The following is a 17,501-nucleotide window of genomic DNA, read 5'->3' on the forward strand; positions in this document are numbered from 1 at the left end:
ATAGGGGGGGGGCCTCCTGTCCTGGCAGTGTATAGGGGGGGGGCCTCCTGTCCTGGCAGTGTATAGGGGGGGGCCTCCTGTCCTGGCAGTGTATAGGGGGGGGCTCCTGTCCTGGCAGTGTATAGGGGGGGGGGCCTCCTGTCCTGGCAGTGTATAGGGGGGGGGCCTCCTGTCCTGGCAGTGTATAGGGGGGGGGGCCTCCTGTCCTGGCAGTGTTTAGGGGGGGGGGCCTCCTGTCCTGGCAGTGTTTAGGGGGGGGGGGCTCCTGTCCTGGCAGTGTTTAGGGGGGGGCCTGTCCTGGCAGTGTTTAGGGGGGGGGCCTCCTGTCCTGGCAGTGTTTAGGGGGGGGGTGCAGGGGGCCTCCTGTCCTGGCAGTGTATAGGGGGGGGGCCCTCCTGTCCTGGCAGTGTTTAGGGGGGGGGTGCAGGGGGCCTCCTGTCCTGGCAGTGTATGGGGGGGGCCTCCTGTCCTGGCAGTGTATAGGGGGGGGGCCTCCTGTCCTGGCAGTGTATAGGGGGGGGGGCCTCCTGTCCTGGCAGTGTATAGGGGGGGGGCCTCCTGTCCTGGCAGTGTATAGGGGGGGGCCTCCTGTCCTGGCAGTGTATAGGGGGGGGCCTCCTGTCCTGGCAGTGTTTAGGGGGGGGGGCTCCTGTCCTGGCAGTGTTTAGGGGGGGGGGTGCAGGGGGCCTCCTGTCCTGGCAGTGTATAGGGGGGGGCCTCCTGTCCTGGCAGTGTATAGGGGGGGCCTCCTGTCCTGGCAGTGTATAGGGGGGGGCCTCCTGTCCTGGCAGTGTATAGGGGGGGGGGCCTCCTGTCCTGGCAGTGTTTAGGGGGGGGGGTGCAGGGGGCCTCCTGTCCTGGCAGTGTATAGGGGGGGCCTCCTGTCCTGGCAGTGTATAGGGGGGGGGCCTCCTGTCCTGGCAGTGTATAGGGGGGGGGAGCCTCCTGTCCTGGCAGTGTTAGGGGGGGGGCCTCCTGTCCTGGCAGTGTATAGGGGGGGGGCCTCCTGTCCTGGCAGTGTATAGGGGGGGGGCCTCCTGTCCTGGCAGTGTATAGGGGGGGGCCTCCTGTCCTGGCAGTGTATAGGGGGGGGGGCCTCCTGTCCTGGCAGTGTATAGGGGGGGGGCCTCCTGTCCTGGCAGTGTATAGGGGGGGGGCCTCCTGTCCTGGCAGTGTATAGGGGGGGGGCCTCCTGTCCTGGCAGTGTATAGGGGGGGGGCCTCCTGTCCTGGCAGTGTATAGGGGGGGGGCCTCCTGTCCTGGCAGTGTATAGGGGGGGCCTCCTGTCCTGGCAGTGTATAGGGGGGGGGGGGGGCTCCTGTCCTGGCAGTGTTTAGGGGGGGGGGGCCTCCTGTCCTGGCAGTGTATAGGGGGGGGGGCTCCTGTCCTGGCAGTGTATAGGGGGGGGCCTCCTGTCCTGGCAGTGTATAGGGGGGGGGCCTCCTGTCCTGGCAGTGTATAGGGGGGGGCCTCCTGTCCTGGCAGTGTATAGGGGGGGGGCCTCCTGTCCTGGCAGTGTATAGGGGGGGGGCCTCCTGTCCTGGCAGTGTATAGGGGGGGGGCCTCCTGTCCTGGCAGTGTATAGGGGGGGGGCCTCCTGTCCTGGCAGTGTATAGGGGGGGGGCCTCCTGTCCTGGCAGTGTATAGGGGGGGGGCCTCCTGTCCTGGCAGTGTATAGGGGGGGGGCCTCCTGTCCTGGCAGTGTATAGGGGGGGGGCCTCCTGTCCTGGCAGTGTATAGGGGGGGGGGGGGTGCAGGGGGCCCTCCTGTCCTGGCAGTGTATAGGGGGGGCCTCCTGTCCTGGCAGTGTATAGGGGGGGCCTCCTGTCCTGGCAGTGTATAGGGGGGGGGGGGGGGCTCCTGTCCTGGCAGTGTATAGGGGGGGGGGGGGCGGGGGGCTCCTGTCCTGGCAGTGTATAGGGGGGGGGGGGCTCCTGTCCTGGCAGTGTTTAGGGGGGGGGCCTCCTGTCCTGGCAGTGTTTAGGGGGGGGGGTGGCAGGGGGCCTCCTGTCCTGGCAGTGTATAGGGGGGGGGCCTCCTGTCCTGGCAGTGTATAGGGGGGGGCCTCCTGTCCTGGCAGTGTATAGGGGGGGGGGTGCAGGGGGCCTCCTGTCCTGGCAGTGTATAGGGGGGGGCCTCCTGTCCTGGCAGTGTATAGGGGGGGGGGCCTCCTGTCCTGGCAGTGTATAGGGGGGGGGGGGCCTCCTGTCCTGGCAGTGTATAGGGGGGGGGGGGCCTCCTGTCCTGGCAGTGTATAGGGGGGGGGGGCCTCCTGTCCTGGCAGTGTATAGGGGGGGGCCTCCTGTCCTGGCAGTGTATAGGGGGGGGCCTCCTGTCCTGGCAGTGTTTAGGGGGGGGGGCTCCTGTCCTGGCAGTGTTTAGGGGGGGGGCCTCCTGTCCTGGCAGTGTTTAGGGGGGGGGGGTGCAGGGGGCCTCCTGTCCTGGCAGTGTATAGGGGGGGGCCTCCTGTCCTGGCAGTGTATAGGGGGGGGCCTCCTGTCCTGGCAGTGTATAGGGGGGGGCCTCCTGTCCTGGCAGTGTATAGGGGGGGGCCTCCTGTCCTGGCAGTGTATAGGGGGGGGGGCTCCTGTCCTGGCAGTGTATAGGGGGGGGGAGCCTCCTGTCCTGGCAGTGTATAGGGGGGAGCCTCCTGTCCTGGCAGTGTATAGGGGGGAGCCTCCTGTCCTGGCAGTGTTTAGGGGGGGGGCCTCCTGTCCTGGCAGTGTTTAGGGGGGGGGGGGTGCAGGGGGCCTCCTGTCCTGGCAGTGTATAGGGGGGGGCCTCCTGTCCTGGCAGTGTATAGGGGGGGGGCCTCCTGTCCTGGCAGTGTATAGGGGGGGGCCTCCTGTCCTGGCAGTGTATAGGGGGGGGGGCTCCTGTCCTGGCAGTGTATAGGGGGGGGCCTCCTGTCCTGGTAGTGTATAGGGGGGAGCCTCCTGTCCTGGCAGTGTATAGGGGGGGGGCCTCCTGTCCTGGCAGTGTATAGGGGGGGGCCTCCTGTCCTGGCAGTGTTTAGGGGGGCGGGGTGCAGGGGGCCTCCTGTCCTGGCAGTGTGTGTGTGGGGCTGCAGGGCGCCCCCTGTCCTGGCAGTGTGTGTATATGGGGGTGCAGGGCGCTTGTACATTGCACCGTGAGCTCAGCTTCTCTCCTATAAACTCCCCCATGGTTGCGCCTGTTTCACTTGCTGCTTTATCAGCTGCTTCACGGAGTCCCTGTGAAAGCAGCCAATCAGCGGCCGTCAGCCAGCTTCCTCAGCCAATGGCAGGTGACCGTGTCCTGTTCCCGCTGTGCGCGCCAGCCAATCAGCGTGTTGTTGCTAAGGCGTTGGTGCAGCTTGGGGCAGCGCTGGCGATTCCCCCCGCACACGCTCGTGTTCCCGCCCTCCCGCCCGCAGTTGGACACGTCCGCCGAGCGCCTCAGAGACGGGCGGGTGACTCAGCAGAATCAAACATGTCTCTGTCAGTTTAGAGCAGAGCCCTCCTCCTCCTCCGCTCACCGCCCACACAGCCCGGCGCGCACCGCGGAGCTCAGCCCGGGGAAGCTCCTGCACTGAGGATGTCGTCTGCTCGGCGGCCGCCTGCCATCACCACAGCCGGGGAGCGGGGACGCCGGAGCCGCGCCGCCTCACAGCCCGCGGGCCGCTCTGACAGATAGACGCAGATCAGCGCGGGGAGGAGGGGCGGGCAGCGGGAGGGTATTTTTTTTTTTTTTTTTTTTGTTTCCCGCCCGTTTTGAAACGGAAGCGGCGTGAGCGCGCAGGGCTGGAGCGCGCCCCTGACACAGATCTGCTTACGTTACTATAAATGGTCTGAGGCTGTGGGAGGCGGCAGCGGGCGGCCGGGGCGCTCACATCCACAGCCCGCTGCGGGGAGGCGGACAGGGCCGGGCCTGAGGAAGTCACCTATTATTGTGTCTGTGACGCGCCTCCTCCCAGCCCTCCCCCTCGCTGGTGGCTGCAGTGGTACATCCCAGGGTGTGGAGCCTCAGACCTGGGCGAGCGCAAGAGTTTCCAGAGGAGCCGGAGATTGTGCTGATCCAGCCCGGGACGCCCGGCTCCAGCAGCGGGGGCCTCCTCCTGCCTTCCCCCCGGTGTGCGGCGGACTCTCCCGGACGTGACCTTCCATGACCCGCGTTCACCTTGCCCTGGTCGGGCGGTGCGCGGAGCTGCGCCCGAGCCTCGTCTGTCCGCCCCCGGCAGGGCGCAGCATGTTCCCCCAAAGATAAGGCCCGGCGCCGGCCTGTGTAGTTCCTGGTGGAGCAGGGGTCCTCCATGACTGGATTACTATCATCGCTCCAGAGTGCGGCCGCCATGGCCACAGACCCCCTCTGATCCCCGGAGTTACCTTCTATATCCAGCCCCGGATGACATGGATTTTTGACAATTCACGGATCCTTTAGTTCCCCCCCCCCCTTTTTATTTATATTTATATTTTTCAGACATTTTTTTTTTTGGTTTGCTGACAACTTGTGTTTCCTGGTCTGACTACCAACTCTGTGGCTGGGAAGAAACACATCGATGGTGATCACGTCCAGTTCTGAAGAGGCGCCCCCTCAGAGAATGCTGACTGCATTGCCCACGGAATGGGGCAGTAAGGATCCGGCCACGGCGGCATCGTGCCACGGCGGCAAGAAGCCTTCCAGAAGTTGGTATACCTACCTAGCCAGTGCTATCGGTGTCGTGGTGACTACTGCATGCCCACCGCCACCGTTTTCTGCCTCGGTTTTGTCATTTTCGCTGTGCCCTGTGATGATTTGGTTGACGGGTAGGATAAAAAGATGCCTGTCGCGAAGAAAGTTGTACTTTTGTCAGATCTGGGGACATTGCGCAACTTCGATGCCTTAGGGAAAAGTTGTAACATCGCTGAAAGTTCTCAGAGTAGGAAGTTCAGGCGAAATTGGATGAGCACCGCAAGTCAGCGTATGAAAGAATGAGCTTGTGTTGTGGTTTTTTGTAGGGGCAAGTCGCCCTGGTCTCTGGGTGAGGTGTATTTATGGGCTGTAGTAGTGAGTCGGCCTGAAGGGTACAGATTAGTCAGAGGATGACTCAAATGGGGCAAAGATAGGGGGGGGGTCCCGAGAGACCGCTCAGGTTACAATGGTCTACACCTGCGAGAACGCCAATCTATGTATCGAGTCAACACTGAATTGGGATGATGGCCTAGCACTGGGGCTTTGGATATAATGTTACATACTGAATTAAATTTCTTGACCAGTGCACTGAAGGTCTAAGTTTGACTTAACATAACCATGTTCTCAATTGTGCGACATTTGTGAAGGTTCTGGCTCCGAATTAGGACCGTTGCTGGTGTAGGTTGCAGTAAAGCGAGGTGTCGTTACACAAGGTCAGGTGACCCGAATCTGTTATGAGAACGTAGGGCGTATTGTATTCGTCATGTAGTGTGTCACTGATTTTGTGAGACTTTGAATGTTGATTTTATTTTATTTTTTCTTAGTGGAGAGGTTCAGATTGTGTCCTTTGATCTTAGGCCGGACTGAAATGGTCTGGGGTGATCACCATTGACCTAGGACTTTAATTACCTATTCCAACATTGTGAAATCACCTGGGCATAAATGTAGATGTGAATGGAAAATGACCAGGGAGGAAGAGCCCAGTATATAGGTCATTACCATGCACAGAACAAATACTGCCTGTGCCCACCCAACCTGCCTACTTGTATGTGGCCGATTTAGATAAGAGATGAGCCAGGTCCTGGTTCTGCAATCGTAACCTGTGGCCACCTGATGGGAGTCCTGCGAACCTCCTCCTACCTGTAATGTGGTGTCACGCAAATGATGTTGTGCCAGGCCAGATAGTCGCGAGAGGAGCTGGGGGTGATGCTTTGCAGGGATCCTCTCTGACCAACCTGCAAATCAATATCTCTTGCAGTGATTGATAAGGACAGACCCTCATTTTTGGGGTTTGAATGTTCTTGTTATTTTGCCTCAGAGAACATGGAGGGTTTGTCGGCGGTAATGTTAGGCCCCCACACCTTTTTAGATGTTCTTAAAACGATAAACGATGTAGACATGTATTTGTTCGGGTTTAAAAATAAAATATAGATGGCATAAAACAAGCCGAAAGACTGGCTGAGGCCCGCTATCCTCAGGCTTATCATGGCCGGCTGCAGCGTGTATGTACGGCATTTTTCTTAGGCCGTGTTTACATTGTGTTGCAATCGCACCTCTGCTGGTGTCTGAGCTTTGATCTGTCTGAGATTTTAGAAACATAAAAAGGTTTTATCTTGAAAAGTTGATAACTCTGCTAGAAGAGCTGTCTGTGGGAGCGATTAGGGTTTGTTTTTTTAGATTTTATGTTTGAGCTGAGTCAACCTGTTTAGTATAGGGTGGTCAGTGTGTTGTAACCTGGCGGTGGGAGGTTGCTCAATCAAGTTCCAAGTCTGAAGAGTAATATTGGACATCTCGGGTGTTGGAGAGGATGACTTGTAAAACTGTACCTTGAGTGGGTAAAGTTATGCTCATATCCCTTCCCGTATCCAATGTTAGAGGGTCCAGGTTGGTTGAGCAGTGGTATAACATGACAGTATCATTTAGAGAATACATTTGTTTGCATTTCATTGTTTTGTAATGTTGGAAGTTATTTTAGTTTAGGGTTGAATATCTAAGTTAATGGCTAAATGATGCAAGCTCTGAAGACCTAGCAGCTGCGGGACAGCTATAATGAGGTCTTCTTCTGGATTGGTGTCCCACACTGGCACAGTGCTGTGGTTTTTAGGCATCAAATGACTTCAGCTGTCACTATGACTCTATTTAGTGCTCTGGCTTTACTATAAGAAATCCAAAGTACCTGATGCCAATGGACTCCTTGCCTCCTGTGTGTGGAATTACTTTTTATGCAAAGATGGTGGATAGTGATTTTCATCTCCCATTGCCCTGACGTTGCTGAATATTTTGAATAATTGTCCCATCCTAATACTATTTACGAAAGTTTTCTAACGTCTCTTAAACTCTGTAAAAGTTTTAAGCAAGTGAAATTCTGATTTGACTTCCCATTCATGACCTGGCTCCTCCCTGTGCCTCAAGTTAGACTGATCAGTGATCACCATTTACTAGGGCCTACATGTCCTCCATGACACAAAATCAGGGCCTTCTCAACATCATGCAGGTCCCAGTGAGTATTATTCTTTACTCCTTTGGGTCATGTCCAGCATAACAGAAGCTGTATGTAGGAAGTCCTGTTTTGAATCAGGTCTTTTAGTTTGGTAATTAGGATCCTTGGGGTGCGACCCAGCGCCACCACCCACCAAATATGAATGGCCTGTCCTAAGAATGGGGTGAGCGGTGAACCATGGCACTATGCCTCCTGATGACTCATATAATCTTTAGCCTTGGCAAAGCTCACTCTCGCCCCCTACTGATTAAATTTACTTTGTAGACGACAAGGAGAACTCTGGTGGAAAGGAAGTGACAACTGCTCCCAGCCCATTTTTAGCCTCCAGTTGTCAGATTGTCGGCTGTTCCTAATGTGAATATTCACATGGTAAATGATTTTCATTAAAAGACGGTTGGGAACATTACCCCTCAAAGAGGACCTGATTATTTTAACTTTTTAAACAAGATGCTGTTACAAATGAATTCTTCTGAATTTCATGTGTTCTTCAAAATGGTGCCCGTCCTTACGAGACGACATTGGTTACAACCTCCTTTTTATATGGTGCTATCAGCCCATCATTTTGCTTTGCCGTCATTGTAGGGTAGCCAGGTATAGTACAATGTCCTCGAGGACTTCATGATTGGTTTTCTCTTCTCCTTGACCAGTTTTCTTTCCCATCTATTTCAGTTTGACAAACCTGAATCAGTTTTAATCGGTATTTAAGACCATGCTCCTTATGATCAGTGTTTGGGCCGGTACTGGCAGAATTATTGGATTTTTTATTTTTTTTGGCCACAATTTGATATCTATGTTCATGCTGAATATAGTATAGTGGTGCTGACTCTCATCCCCGTGTAGTGTTAATGGATCAGTAAATGATCTGATGTGTGGGCATCAATATGTATAAAACTGCATTTTGGGCAGTCGCGCTTTTAATCTCAGACTTAAATTACTGCGGTTAAGAACTTCAGAAAAGAAGCTGATAAACTTTAAGAAACATTGGTTAGAGTTGCTTTTGGCGAGTCGTTTGCAGTCGGTGTCTCAAACTGCTGTCAGGCTATGTGCCCACGATGCGGAAATGCTCCGGATTTTTTACTGCGCATTTCTGCATCTCCCTGGCAGAAAAAAACGCATGCGGATTGTACATGCGTTTTTCCTGCCAGGGACATGCGGATGCGAATCGTTCTTCACATGCATTTCTGCATGCGGGTTGTCAAGCGCTTTCCAAACGATTTTAGCATCACTTGGAAAGTGCTTGACAACTTGGTCACACTCTATAAATCCATGCAAACGGCATGGATTTATATAGTGTGACCGTAAAAGAATGGTAAAAAATAAATATTTACCTTCTGATGGCCCCCCGGTGTCTTTATTCGATGAGCCTCGGCTTGTCGGCAGCTCACGGTACACTAAATGACCTGCAGACGTCAGCGGTCGCGTGACCCGTCACATGACTAAATGACGTCCTGGCAGGTCCTTGAGTACACCGCGATCTGCCGCCAAGACAAAGACTTCGGGGGCCATCAGAAGGCTTCTATGGTACCCAGGTCCGGAGGAGAGTCTCCTCTTCTCTAGACCCGGGTACCATCCGCACATTGAACCGCATGGATTCCGCATGTACAGATGCAGTGATGCGGATTCCATGCGTTCCAATGCAAGTCAGTGGCGGTGAAAACGCCACGCTTTCGCAAAATAATTGGTAATGCTGCGTATTTTTCCGCAATGATAATCCGCAGCGGAAATTTCCGCAGCATGTGCACAGCACATGCGGATTATCATTGGGGAACATGGCAGGCCTTCTACCATGCGTTTCTGCAGCGGAATTGCTGCTGCGGAAACTCTTTAAAAAATGCATCGTGGGCACACAGCCTTAGGCTATGTGCCCACGTTGCATTTATGAAGCAGAAAATTTCTGCTGCATAAATGCAAGTCCTCTCCCGGAAAAACGCATGCGGAATTCCGCACGCGTTTATCGCGCATTTTTCGCGCGTTTATCACGCGTTTTCCACATGCGGAATTGCCTTGCGTTTTTTATGCATTGAACAAAGGCAATTCCGCTTGCGGAAACGCAAAATTAAATGACATGCTGCGGATTTTTGAACGCGGCATAAACGCTGCGGATTTTTCCGCAGCATGTGCATAGAACTTGCGGAATCCCATTGGGGACCATGGGGTGCGGATATACATGCGTTTTTCAAGCGTTTACGCTGCGGAAATTCCGCAGCATATACGCTTGAAAAATGCTACGTGGGCACACAGCCTAAAACTTAGTTGCTGGGTCACGTTGCTATCTGCAGCTTTCAGCGTCCGGGGCCTTTCAGTGTTGACAGCTGTAGCTTTGTAGGTTGCAGATACCTTTTTCTCTAAAGACGAGATATCAAGTGAATTTAATGACACCCCCCCCCACCACCACTGTTCGTGCAGCAAAGTCAGTCGGCATTTATCAAAATTCTCCTGATGGTAAAACATTTTAAAATAACTTTTCCTTAAGCGTTTCAGAAAGTTGGAGCAGGAAACAGCCCTGTTTTTCTTTCATCCCACCGATTGGTTTTATTTTCAGCTATTCATAGCAGCAGACCTTGTGTGCAGTCCAGACCTTAAATGAACCCAGTGTATCACCAGGCAATTAAGGACCACTTGGCACAGTTTCTGTAATCTGTTACAGAGAAGAACAGAGCAACTTTAAGGGACAGACTGTAAACTTAATGCTTTTCTGCACACACCGCTGAGAATGGAACAGTTGTGAAAGCTATTGAGCCTAAACTGCAAAATTAACACTTATTAGCACGTGAGGATCTAACGTCTTAAGAAGGCGACGTAAGAAAAAAAAAAAACAAACCTCCAGACCAGTGCAGTTCATTTGGAAACTATGTATAGGTTTTGTGTACAGGGTAGATAACTGTACAAATGGTTTAAAATCTCAGTTTTAAAAGGAATCTGTCGACTGTTTTTTGCTACTTCATCTGGAGGTCTCTGTCTTTACATTGTGCTGCTCTCATATTAGGTGTCAAAACCCGTTGCTAAACAGCTATATAAATCATTAAAGGGAATCTATCACATAGAAAATAAGATTCCAGCATTCTTTTTTTTCTGATCCTGGGTCCTAGGATGTGGCTCTTCTTGTGTAATGGATCCATTTGACTTGCAATGCATTTTAGCCATCAGAGTTAAGTACGCCCTGCCTAGTAACAGGCTCTGTCACTGTTTCTGATTTATGTAATTTCAAACCTAACTTTATTGAAACTTTATGGGAGAATATGTAGCACAATCCTGCTCTGATATGGTGCCCATGAAGCATAAATGCAGAAGGGGACCAGTATAGTGTCTTAGTGTATGGGTGACAAATACGGAAATAAACAGAAGGCTGAACATAAAATGCTGCGGTAAATTACATATTAGCAACCTTAGGCAGCAGACCACAGGAGCGTTGGCTCAGTCTGTCTCATGACATTGAACTGATCCATTGTATCTTACCATAATGCAGAGGTTTTCTCATTTTATTGACCCGGTGTTTCGCAGTCAAGCTAAGGACCACATACACATAAGCCTAAAGATTGGCCGAACGCACCGATATCGGTGGGCTTGGCCGACAGTCTGTGTATGGGATAAGAGAAGGATCCAACATGTCTGGTTTCTGCCTGCCAATCGTTTTGTTCGCTGTCCAGGACACTTCTGTCTATGGAGAAGTCGTGAAAATTAGTTCTTGGCTGTTCAACACTTTTTGTCGTGTCTTGGGGGCTTTGGGCTCAGCCTGCTTCTCCTGTTTCACCCTCTTATGGTAGTTCCTGTTTTATATGTATCAGAGATGACCAATAGTACCCGAATATCCTGCAGTAATCGTCCCAGACTGATGCAGCTGGTTGTCCTCACTGGTCTCTGGGCAGTTTCATAACTTTTCTAACCCTCTTTCAGTCAGATATCTGCCTCTAGTTCTGCACGGTTGGATTCCATGGAGTTCTCGAATTGGTCTAACAAGCTTTTTAAAGGATTTGCACATCCCTGGTGGGGAATGCAGTGGATTCCAAAGTCAAGAAATAGGTCAAGGTGGATTTCTCCACCTTGACCTATTTCTTCCAGCAGCCCTGGAATTCAGACTGTTATTCTATCTGGATCTATCTCTAGCTGGAGCAGGAAGTTGGCACCGATATCTGCCGTGCTGACGAGCAGCTGCCTTTTGTCATCCAGCCTGTACACAGCTTTGTTACTTTTAGTCTCTGTTTTTGGATTTGTCATAAGGGAGAAAAAAAAAACTCGTTCATTGAGAAAGTAATGCCTTAATGACAGCCCGCAGACGACGCCCTGGGAGATGGCAATGGAAGCTCTTCTGAGGCTTATTTGATTTGAAGAAAGTTCGATCACCCAAAAAAAAAGACAAAATTTGACATGGAGTTGACATCATTCTTAATAAATGTTACTTCAAAGTCAACATTGTCCTGAAAGGATTCCCCCCGCAAGTTCTCACAAAGGGTTGAGTTTTACGTGAGCTTGTATTTTTAGTTCACTTGCTATTAATACACCGTGAAGCGGCACTTGAATCCCGTGCGCTCAGTCCTTACTTGCCTTCTTTGGCATCGTAGTGAGTTGTGAACCCTGCGACTTCAGAGTGCTAAACTCGCTGCTCTTCCGCACCAACCCAGGGTGTTAATTTGCAGTGTCGTATAGGTGAAACAGCATCGTCGCAAAAATGGCTTTATTAAAATGTGGCTTCTAGTAAAAAGTCTGAACTTCAGTGTAGACATATGGCTATGATCAGATATTGCATTCAGTAATGGGGATTGTGTGCTCTACTATACACGGCCTGGGGCAATGTATCTGATCTCCCCACAGCACAATCTCTTCATTGATTGCAGAGTACTCTGTGTGGCCTTAGACCAAAAACAAAAGGCCATCCATCTCGCCCTCCTCAGGGGTTTATTAGCTCTTCCCACATCGATCCTCAAAGTGGTCGGAGTTTCAGCACCTTATCTGCTGGACCAAGTAGCAAGTACTTCTAATCTAACCCTCAGTAACCCCAATTTACCCCTTGCTCTAAAGAGCTGTTTCAGAGACCTCTTGGGTTTAAAAGGGGTTGTCCAGGACTTTAACATTGATAGTTTATCCTTAGGATAGGTCATCAATGTCTGATTGGCGGGGGTGCTGTACCTGGCATATTGATTTGAAGGAGATGTGCAGTACCCGCCCGCACCCACTATACAGTCGACGGAGCTGTGCTGTGCAGTTCCCAACGCGGCTCATATCTGGGAGGGGTGTGACACCCCCGCCGATCAGACATTGATGACCTATCCTAAGGCTAGGCTATCAATGTGAAGACAGCCCCTTTAATTTATGTCCTCCCCATGAATCTATCATTCATCGATTCTGGGATATAGCAGCATCTGGTTTCCAGCTGATCTTCTGAATTACTGTGATACAAGCTAGGCAGTATTGGGGACACCGTGATGTGAGTTTATATGCCAGTCTGGGTCTTGCATTGGTAAGTTTAGCAGACCCAAGAATTCAGAACCAGATAAAAAGATATTTATTGATCTGATGTAAGAGTACGAGTTGAGACCTCTAGTAATATTCGGTCACCTCTCCTGATTGTCCATTTTTGTGTAATGCTGATATTCTGGAGCATCTTTTCTCATAAGTCTTCTTGTACTGTTTCTGTAATATTCCTCTTAGAAATTTATAAATAGATGCCAGGAATGGTAACACTTGGGTGTCGTGATTAAACAGGCAGGAATATGTAGTGGCATAAACCCATTCGGTAGCTTCCAGCGGACACCACCCAGCGTATTAAAAGAAAAAAAAAAGTTAGAATTGTGTGTTTGCTTTTTCCATTGGGAAGACGTGTCTTTGCTAAGTTGAGGAAATGCTCCGGACAGAGAAGCTGCACGTGAAGTTTAATAAACTCCATCATGTCTCCAAACCTTTTTTCATAATTTGTTGATGTCCTGATCTCTCTTGTACTCAAATTTATCGTTCAGTTGCCACCAGAATGTCACGCATAACAACAATGGTTATTGCTGCATAAAATATCTGACACTTTCTTTGCCATTCATTCTTTTGAAAAGTAGGTAGCACTTGAATGTAGGCACGGTCCACAACGTTTTGACTGAAAGCCAGAATCTGGCGCAAATGTTGTCACACATTCACACTTATTTATAGCAGGCGTACATTTCATTTTCTGATTTTAGAACAGTTCAAAATGCTCCAAATGTATTTAAAGAGAGGCTTTCAGCAGAAAATGACTGTTCAAACCAAGCTGCAGGTGCACGGTTCAGCTTTGGTGTGGCCGAGCAGTTGGGTGCACATATTCAGGCTATTGTTGCCCTGCTCTGGATCCTTTAAAGTCAGAGCTGTCAATCAAGGAAGGAAGGGGGCAGAGATGGACGGGACAACAAGTAGGCGGGAACTTCCGAGCTGTCAATCAAGGAAGGAGGGGGCAGAGATGGACAGGACAACAAGTAGGCGGGAACTTCCGAGCTGTCAATCAAGGAAGGAGGGGGCAGAGATGGACGGGACAACAAGTAAGCGGGAACATCTGAGCTGTCAATCAAGGAAGGAGGGGGCAGAGATGGACGGGACAACAAGTAGGCGGGAACTTCCGAGCTGTCAATCAAGGAAGGAGGGGGCAGAGATGGACGGGACAACAAGTAAGCGGGAACATCTGAGCTGTCAATCAAGGAAGGAGGGGGCAGAGATGGACGGGACAACAAGTAAGCGGGAACATCAAAGCTATCAATCAAGGAAGGGAGTGGGCAGGGATAGACGGGACAACAAGTTAGCGGGAACATCAAAGCTATCAATCAAGGAAGGGAGTGGGCAGGGATAGACGGAACAAGTAGGCGGGAACATCGGAGCTATCGAAGGGAGGGGGCAGAGATGGACAGGACAACAAGTAGGCGGGAACATCCAAGCTATCAAGGAAGGAAGGGAGCAGGGATAAACGAGATAACAGGTAGGCGGGACATCCGAGCTGTCAATCAAGGAAGGGAGTGGGCAGAGATGGACGGGACAACAAGTAGGCGGGAACATCGGAGCTATCAAAGGAAGGGAGGGGGCAGAGATGGACAGGAAAACAAGTAGGCGGGAACATCTGAGTTGTCAATCAAGGAAGGGAGTGGGCAGGGATAGACTGGACAACAAGTATGTGGGAACGTGCACTCATCTGCTTGACTACGGCCAGGGTGCACTGAGCGCCTGTACTTGGTTTGAACACTGATTTTGTGCTGACAGACTTTCTTTAATAAAACCTGGTTGACTATTTCTTAAAGGGCTTGTTCCCAATGCAGTATTGAGCGTTTATAAGACAGCACGTCTGCACACTCCCACTCCTGCCAGGTATATTCCAGTTGGCAATTTATTCATACATTTCCACGTGGAATAACATGCGAATAGCACTGGAAGAAAAACAAATGCTCCAGAAAGATTTTAGTGATGCCTACATGTATTTACTAAAATGGACATGTCAGGAGGGACGAAGGATGTGAGATGGCTAATATCCTGGAATTTGTGACTTTTATCGTGGTGGCATAAAGCGCAGATCTTATGAGAGTTTCTAAACCTCCACTCCACAGGCGTGATTCGGTGTGCACCATCACATAACTGTTCCTTGAACCCCTCCGTCTTATGGCTGCCGCTGTTCAGGGTGTCTGGCTTCTTTCACCTTGCTTTGCTTTTTTATGCTGTCGCTGTGGATCAGGGGCGGCCGAGACACTTCCATCTGCATTCACAGGGCATTGTGGATTTTAGACATTTTAACGCATCGCACTGTATTTAGGAAGGGTTTTCTGCTGCAGATCCTCCATTCCCGTCTCTGACAGGGAGGAGTTGGCTGGTTTCCTTGCCAACCATGAACTGGCTGCTGGCAGCTGTGTTTAGTCAGCTGTGTGCATGGTGGTATTATGGGTACTGCCGCTGCTGAGACAGCACAGCTGACTCTTTTTTTTTTATTTTTAGACTAACCCTGCCCATAGATACTAGTTCTCCATTGGATACCTGTATTGCTAGTCGGACCAATTAGAGGAGGAAATTAGAACTACTTTTGGACTGGAGAGCAGCGTGCCTGCTGGTCCCCAGCGAGGAGACATAAATTCATGTTTGCTAAGTGTGTTATGTAAGGCGGACAAGTTTGCTTTGCTGGAGACTTTCTTCCTTTCTCTTCAAATGGAGAAGCCGCCCAAAAGCTAATGGACACTGCAGACCTATAGCAACAAAGTCCTCCATATGTCATAAATGCAGGAGGGTACAATTGTAATTCTGTAGTTGACGTTACGCTGAGCATTGTAATGCATTCTTGTTTTGGAAGGGGGTGACTTTTTTTTCCTTTTTGTCTGAGCTGTTGCTTGGCAACCTGTAGATGCGCTACGAGAGCCTGTATTAAATAGCGATTGCATATTGTCACTTTGTACCATTGTCCTTCTATGTAATTCAATTTCCGGAGATGCAGGTATGTGGTTCCAGCAAAGTGATTACAGCTGTTCCCTGCACATCTGATTCGCCCAGTTGTTTTGGACTTTGTGCAATGTTGTGACCCAAAATCTGGAAATGAGAAACCTCTGAAAAGGAAGAAATCTGCGGCTCTGTATGTATCGGAATAACGAGGCTTAAATGTGTCTTGTGTGTTCTCTATTTACATCTGAACATCTTAGACGTTGACCACAGTTTCAAGTTGCAACACCAAGAAGGAAAAGTCGTGAACGTCAGTGATGTGTAAAGGATGATAAAAATGGAAATCCAAGTTTTCTAAACATCTTGATTTTAATTGGAATCCATTGTACACATCACACGCAGAAATACACACACGTATACGTCCGGAGACGCTGCTGTTGTGGGAGCACGTTCAGGCCACGTAGGCTGCCCACGAGCCACATGCAGCCTGGCGTTGTGTCCAAAAGCGGTGACTGAGACCCTTTTAATTTAATAATTTATTATTTTATTTCTATAGCACCAACATATTCCGCTTTACAATTGAAGAGGATATGTAAAAGCACCTAGTTCACCACTTACAGGAGGAGTGAGGGTCCTGCTCACAAGCTACAATCTATAAGGAAATAGGGGGGGACACAATAGGTAGAACACGCTGTTATGTACGGCCCAGACATCATTATAATACATAGGGGTTATGATATAAAACTGCATGAGCCGGCCACCAGCCAGGATCTGTCCACATACAGTTACTTAGGGCCATTGGGTTTGTGGAGGATGTGGAGACAGATGAGTAGGAGGGACCAGATTCTGAGGAAAATTTAGAAAGCGGGAACTAGGGTGAGTTAGAGAAGTGGAGTGATGGGCCTGTCTAAAGAAATGTGTTTTTAAAGGGAATCTGTCACGTTCAAGCTACTATGCACACTGCCCCCATAGCGTTGTTATTGATGCAATGTGCATCACTAACGAGTTTTTTTTTCATTAAAATTGGTGCAGGTATAATGATTTTATAACCTTTAATAGACTTAAATCCTACCTGCTCGTTCAGCCATAGGGGAGTGATGCTCATATTCAGTGCTGGCGTCGCCCATGTATTTGAATATTGCTCCGGGCAAGGTCTATTCTTGTTGGCCGCATGCGCATTTGTCCAGGTCCTGCTGCTGGTCCCACACCTGCGCAGTGAGGCTGTGTAGTTAACCAGCTTCACTGCTCACATGCCATGACCTGTGGCTCCCTGCGCGTGCGCAGTCGAGCTCTATTGCGGTCACAGGTTCACTGTTAGTGCGCATGCGCAGGAACTTCACGTCGCCGTGGTACAGTGTGAGAGGCGTGTATGTAATTGTGAGTGCGGAGACATAGCGCGTGCGCAGTGAAGCTGTGAGACAGCCTCACTGAGCAGGCACGGGACCCACGGCAGGACATGGACAAACACGCATGTGGCCAGCAATAATGGCGCTTGCTGAGAGCAATGTTCAAATACATGGGCTGCGCCAGCACTAACTGACTGCTGCACCCGCCCATGACGGAATATGAGCATCACACCCCTATGACTGAACGAGCAGGTAGGATCTAAGTCTATTAGAGGTTAGAAAATCATTATAGCTGCACCTATTTTAATGAAAAAAGCTTGTTAGTGATGCACATTGTATCACAACGGTATGGGGGCAGTAGTAGCTTGGACATGGCAGGTTCCTTTTAAAGCACACTGATTGTGGGAACTAGGTGTTAATCTGATTGTCAGGGGTAGTGCATTCCAGAAAACTGGCGCAGCACGAGAGAAGTCTTGCAGACAGAGCTTCGGTTCCGACTATGGAGGTTGTTATTCTCAGATCATTTGCAGAATGGAGGGCATGGGGATAGATGTATGGTGGAGCAGGACTGTGAGGAGCTTTGTAGGTGAGAGGAAGGAGGCAGCACGGTGGGTCAGTGGTTAGCACTGTTGCTTTGCAGCGCTAAGGTCCTGGGTTCAAATCCCACC

At 50.6% G+C, this 17,501-nt stretch overlaps 1 protein-coding gene across 3 annotated transcripts in view; it reads left to right on the forward strand.

Moving 5' to 3' along the window:
* The window catches only part of LOC141171970 (dual specificity tyrosine-phosphorylation-regulated kinase 1B-like), a 55,848-nt gene that overhangs the window by 26,319 nt on the left and 12,028 nt on the right, over positions 1–17,501 (forward strand). Inside the window, exon 1 of one of the 3 annotated variants that reach the window (XM_073655710.1) lies at positions 3,406–4,643. The exons of 1 other annotated variant lie outside the window; for it this stretch is intronic. In XM_073655710.1, the coding sequence (XP_073511811.1) occupies positions 4,517–4,643 (127 nt within the window). In that variant the 5' untranslated portion in view covers positions 3,406–4,516. Of the gene's footprint in view, positions 1–3,405; positions 4,648–17,501 lie in introns of those variants that run through there. One more of the 3 variants, XM_073655712.1, reaches the window with a different exon arrangement.

Source organism: Phyllobates terribilis, unplaced genomic scaffold (genome assembly GCF_046119375.1).
Source record: "Phyllobates terribilis strain yellow unplaced genomic scaffold, ASM4611937v1 Scaffold_12__6_contigs__length_324123572, whole genome shotgun sequence".
Classification (NCBI taxonomy): Eukaryota; Metazoa; Chordata; class Amphibia; order Anura; family Dendrobatidae; genus Phyllobates; species Phyllobates terribilis.